Source organism: Pholis gunnellus (assembly GCF_910591455.1).
Source record: "Pholis gunnellus genome assembly, chromosome: 7".
NCBI classification, from domain to species: Eukaryota; Metazoa; Chordata; class Actinopteri; order Perciformes; family Pholidae; genus Pholis; species Pholis gunnellus.
This window is the reverse complement of record NC_136533.1, coordinates 25363453-25369164: the sequence shown is the minus strand read 5'-3', so window position 1 is coordinate 25369164 and position 5712 is coordinate 25363453. Positions and strand designations below refer to the sequence as shown.

Genomic DNA, 5712 nt, shown 5'->3' with positions numbered 1-5712 from the left:
AAAAGAAAAAAGAAAAGAAGAAAAACAGATTGCTTTTGGAACTAGATGACAGTTTGATCCACAGACAGGCAAAGCCTGCTGTGAAGCCTCAAACTCTGAATAAACACAGTGTTGACAAGCTCAAACCTGACCAAGGCTGCAAGAAGAAAAGCAGAAAGAAAAAGAAAGTGGCCTTTGACTTATCACCAGACATGTCCTCTGTCAAACGACCTAGATGTGTGTCTTCGTCCCAACAGTCTCCCAAAAAGAGCATCCCCTCAGAGACGGCAGCTGTGAGAGACGGTGAGAGGACAGGGCACAGCCACAGCCAAACACATGCTAATGAATCTCAGTGCACCAGTGAGGACATAAACAGTCAGGACCTGTTCATCACCCAGAAGACATTCAGAGCATCGCCCTCCCAACCTTCCAGTGGTGAAAGCAGCGACAAAGCCCTTTCTACAACTTCTCCAGTATTCGCACCACGAGTCAGGCTGCACACATCTATGGCACGGAAAAAACTGCATCCTGCAGGCTCGTACAAATGTCCTCAAGACTCACACTTCCATCAGCGTCACAGAACGACAAAGGAGCATGTGCAGAAGCCAAAGACACTACAGGTACTTCTGACAGAAGAAGAAGAAGAAGAAGAGGAAGAAGAGCAGTTAAGCAAAGCACATCAGGACCTCAAGAAGTGGAAATGGTTAAAAGCAAACATTACTGAGGAGAGAACAGTGTCACGCCCTGCGCATACAGCGCCCAGTGTGAATGCATACCTGAGTGAGCTAGTTGATCTAAGCCCCTCCCTGGATGTTGTAAAGTCAAAGAAACATTCCCGTTCTTCAAGCCAGCAGTCTCCTTCATGTGTGTCCCACGAGCCCTCAGTGCCCCCCCCTATGTCCACGGGAAGCACTTCCACACAGACAGAAAACTTCTTCACCACCCAACTCTCCTCTTACCTCAACTTCTGCCAAAAGACTAGAGTGACTGTACACCTTGAGGACTTGCAACCTGTGGACCTGAGCCTGCCGCAGAGGGCCAGAAAAGACCTCGGGGCGTGTTTGTCAGTGAAGACATTTTCTTTACCAGGAGAGCTCAAAGGCAGAAATCCCAAAGAGCCCAACCTGCATCCGTCTGGTTCCTCATACATGAAAGATGCAGCGGTAAAGGAAGAGCCCTCTGATCATCACCCGTGGTCTGGAAGCACTCAAGATAAAAGGGGAACAGCTCTGAGCCCTCAGTCAGAGTCTGATCCCAAGTCTGCAGACCTGACCACCTCCAGCGAGGACGAGCCCCCCTGTCGCAGTGGCAGGCTGGACCTGACCCAGGTGATACCACACGATCAATGAGTCACACTTGTTCCTCCATCACCATGAACACACACACACACACACACACACACACTGTAGTTTACTTCCACTCAATCCCATGTACACTGTGCTGCTGTACAGTGAATACTAGCTGGTCCAACAAATGCGTATTCATCCTTTGCTGAAAATAGTCCCCATCAAATGCACTATTGTAGTGTGTGATCTCAGGCACAAACAGTTTACACAGATTTTTCAGATACAATTCATGTTTGGGCTAAATGTTGGTTATTATATAATTGGTTGTAAATGTCATTCCTAGTGGCATTAACAAGTCCTAAATCTAACTGGCTTTAACCTGTTTATGCTCATGTGAAATCCCATACTCACAAATATAAAAGTGAAACAAACAAATCATTGATATCATATAAACGTGTGTCTCTACTGCACCTGTAAAATATGTGTCCCCCCCATGGAACAATGGTGAAAAACCCCTGACCCCCGGTAGAGAGCCTCAGACAGGGTAAGACGTACAGACTTCTGTCCCTGTCGTGTCTACTAATCAACAGCAGAACGCTGTTTGTGTAGGTCGCCATCATTTGTTCAAAGGTCATTGAAATGTAGGGCACTGTTCAGTAACAACGGCTTTATGTTGGACTTCAGGTGAGGGCGGTCCAGATGAGACTCAACGAGTCCTTCTTCTTCAAGACCAAAGGAGAGGGACAGTCCCCCAGACCAGAGTCTCCACTGATGAAACTGGTTCAGGGCAGAGAGGTGAAGAGCAGGAAGCGCCACTGAGGTCACGTCAGAGGAGGGACTTGAAGGTCTCCTGACTGACCTGCAGTCAGTGGCTGCCACATTCAGACGCTCTCTGCTAGAGGCCCTTTAATGTCTGGAGCAGTTTCAAGTGTTTTGGGTTGAAGAGCAGCCATGTACCAGATTAACAGATGTATTCAAACTCTTGATGCTGAAACACAACCTGAACCTTTGTGTCAACGGGCCCTTTATGATAGAAAGTACAACGTTGTCATGATGGATGTTATGAGGAAGATCAAGAGAAAAGTCCAGTCATCTCCAACATTAAGAGAAAGGGAAGTCTGGAGGAAAAGGACATCCTCCTCATATTAATGGGGACTTCATGGGTTTTTTCCAATGTTAGCATTTTCAAGTTACTTTCCTGTAATGTTGGTAAAGGATTTGAAGTGCAGAGAAGTTTTGCTCCCACAAAGTTTTAGTTCCAGCTTTTTTAGGTTTTCAGGAAGCTATTACCTAATTGTAGTTCACAGTTTTGGTGGTTGTCTGTTAATGAAAGCATGTCTTTTATCAATTAAAGTGTATTTATTGTGTAGAACCAGTGGTTTACTCACTGTACAGTCTTTAAGATATATTGAGTTTTAAAAGTGGTTTTCAATGAAGCACAGTCAAGTTTCAATGTTAAGTTGTGTATCATCGTCTTTATTCATTTCACCACCACAGCAACGCACATATGTCATACCCAAATGTGCCTCACACTGTACCAACCAGATGTGCAGGTGTTTCTCTACTTTGTCATATACAAACTTGTCAACAGGAGCCATTGTGACTGGAACATATTAAACTTCTGGCTTTTGGTTAAGCCCTCCACCACATTTGTTTGTAGTTGTGCCTCATGTCCTGCAAAGTGTGACTATAGCAGAATATCCGTCAACTGTTTGTGTCTATTAAACTCCATTGTAGCTATGCTGATGGGATGTCAAACCGTTCTATTTTACCTTTTATCAACGAAGAGACAGAACGGGTCCAGAAAGGCTCAGTACATCATGGTTGAACGGTACTGAAGTGTAACAGAACAGAAGGAGAACAGCCTAGTTGTGTCTAAAGAGCTTGATCCCGATCCAGCTCCAGAGGTGGAAGAAGACGTAGACGGGGATGGTGACGGGCAGCAGCAGGCTGTAGAAACACAGACTGCTGCTGCTGGTGCAGCCCTGAGGGAAGCTCTCATCCATCGCAGCAGAGTAGAACAGACCCAAGAGCGACACCACCGGGACCAGCCCCACCATCATGGACAGGGAGAACATACTGGCAGATGGGTTCTGATACAGGTGGGTAGAATGCAGTATAGGTTCTCACTGTAATACAATATGTCAGAAGGTTCGGTTACAGTGTTGCAGAAGTATTGTCTCATTCAGTCCCAACAGCCTTTAAAACACAACAATGGGAAGTCTCTGCTTGGGTCAGCCGGAGGTGTGGTGCTAGCCTCGTGTTGGTGTGGGGATGGAGGTTCTAGCCTTGTGTTGGTGTGGGGATGGAGGTTCTAGCCTTGTGTTGGTGTGGGGATGGAGGTTCTAGCCTTGTGTTGGTGTGGGGATGGAGGTTCTAGCCTCGTGTTGGTGTGGGGATGGAGGTGCTAGCCTCGTGTTGGTGTGGGGATGGAGGTGCTAGCCTCGTGTTGGTGTGGGGATGGAGGTTCTAGCCTCGTGTCGGTGTGGGGATGGAGGTTCTAGCCTCGTGTCGGTGTGGGGATGGAGGTTCTAGCCTTGTGTTGGTGTGGGGATGGAGGTTCTAGCCTCGTGTTGGTGTGGGGATGGAGGTTCTAGCCTTGTGTTGGTGTGGGGATGGAGGTTCTAGCCTTGTGTTGGTGTGGTGATGGAGGTTCTAGCCTTGTGTTGGTGTGGGGATGGAGGTTCTAGCCTTGTGTTGGTGTGGGGATGGAGGTTCTAGCCTTGTGTTGGTGTGGGGATGGAGGTTCTAGCCTTGTGTTGGTGTGGGGATGGAGGTTCTAGCCTTGTGTTGGTGTGGGGATGGAGGTTCTAGCCGTGTGTTGGTGTGGGGATGGAGGTTCTAGCCTTGTGTTGGTGTGGGGATGGAGGTTCTAGCCTTGTGTTGGTGTGGGGATGGAGGTTCTAGCCTTGTGTTGGTGTGGGGATGGAGGTTCTAGCCGTGTGTTGGTGTGGTCGAGGTGTCTGTGTCTTTCTGTATGAGTCTGGCTTCCTGAGGGATCATGTTGGGGACTCCGTCAATGATGGGATAGGCAATACCAAGCTCCTCGTTGATCAGCTCGTTGGTCTTAGCCTCGTACCTGTGGAGGGACAAGAACACGAGAATTATTATGCTATGACAACTTTAAAATTATTATTTCAGTGTGTCACATTTACAATATGCAAGCTGAGGAAAAAGGAGTTTTTAAGTACAGCAAATGAAAGCTAAACTCATATTTCCCACAACACCTGAACGTTGCAACAGTCACTCCCCACGAACCGTTACGTCACGCGATAGTATTTAGCTCACTGATGATAACTGACTCTCTTCTCTTTTAGATAGTGTAACACGTCTGCTACCTATATTCACCACAGTATTCCTATGTATGGTCACATATTTTTGATGATTTGCAAGTAAGAAAACTTTAACGTTAAATATTGGTGGAAACGCATTTCATATATTTCAACATGAAATTAGGAGCTGCTTCATTGTGTGGACTGTAGCAGACATTGTCATGAAACTGATGTAAATGTTTGCCACATTAATCTCAGATTAACGTTAGCTATATCACGTTTAGTTTGTCCTTCATCCGTCTCACCTCAGTGGCTTCTTGGACAGCGGGCATACCAGGAACTGGAGCAGCGAGCTATCAAAAGGCGGCTGCGCTTCGCCCTTCACATCCGAAAAGCTCCTGGCCGACACGGAGAGCAGAGCAGTAGTCCTCACACAGCGGGGAACACGTCCTGTTTCCGTCACCAATCTACCCACAACACTCCGAAACATGACCAAACTGTTACACAAGCTAGCGAAAACTCCCCGACGGGAACACGGATGTATAAATTGAACGGACAGGAAGCACAGACACTGTGTAACCGAAATATGAGTCCTCTTCCTGTAAGCTAAGAAGTGTTATCAGTAGTTCCGCTTATCCCCCTCGCAATCACGTATGTGATACTGTTTCATTTGACCATCTCATGAACTATCTAGGTTACAGTACTATTATTAGAGCAGCCTGCTGATAATCAGTTGCAGTAATCTAGTCTAGATGTAACAAATGTATGAACTCATTTTTCTGCATCACTTTCAGACAGGATGCGCCTGATTTTTGAAATATTACGTAGGTGAAAAAAGGCAGTTTGTTTTAACTGGGAGTTAAAGGAGGTATCCGAGATTCTCTATGGTGGTGCTGAATGCCAGCGCAATGCCTTCTGTTACAGTGTTTTTCAACCTTTTCTGAGCCGCGTTACATTTTTTACATTAAAAAGATCCCGCGGCACACCAACAACCAAAAAAGTTACAAAATGACACCTTTTAGCATAATACAGCAAATACAATACAATTTAATGACAAGTCTCTCAATTTGTTGATTCTTACTCAGTGTGAAACCTGGGCCTGTTTAGATGAACACAAAGCTGAATGTTGTCCAGGGCCCAGTTCAGAGTCTGTATTTTTCCTTTTCAAATATTTC

At 46.2% G+C, this 5712-nt stretch overlaps 1 protein-coding gene across 2 annotated transcripts; it reads right to left on the bottom strand.

The window, feature by feature from the left end:
- Window positions 1–2726: 2726 nt before the first annotated feature.
- On the bottom strand, window positions 2727–5076 carry pyurf (PIGY upstream open reading frame). Of its 2 annotated transcripts, XM_079162513.1 has the most exons (3): window positions 4843–4943; window positions 4304–4344; window positions 2727–3394 (listed from the first exon to the last, which is right to left on the bottom strand). In XM_079162513.1, the coding sequence occupies exon 3, from the start codon at window positions 3341–3343 to the stop codon at window positions 3131–3133; it is 213 nt and encodes a 70-aa protein (XP_079018639.1). In that variant the 5' UTR covers window positions 3344–3394; window positions 4304–4344; window positions 4843–4943; the 3' UTR covers window positions 2727–3130. The 2 variants fall into 2 exon arrangements, with proteins under 2 accessions (XP_079018639.1, XP_079018638.1); XM_079162512.1 differs by having other exon boundaries at window positions 3351–4344; window positions 4843–5076.
- Window positions 5077–5712: the final 636 nt, after the last annotated feature.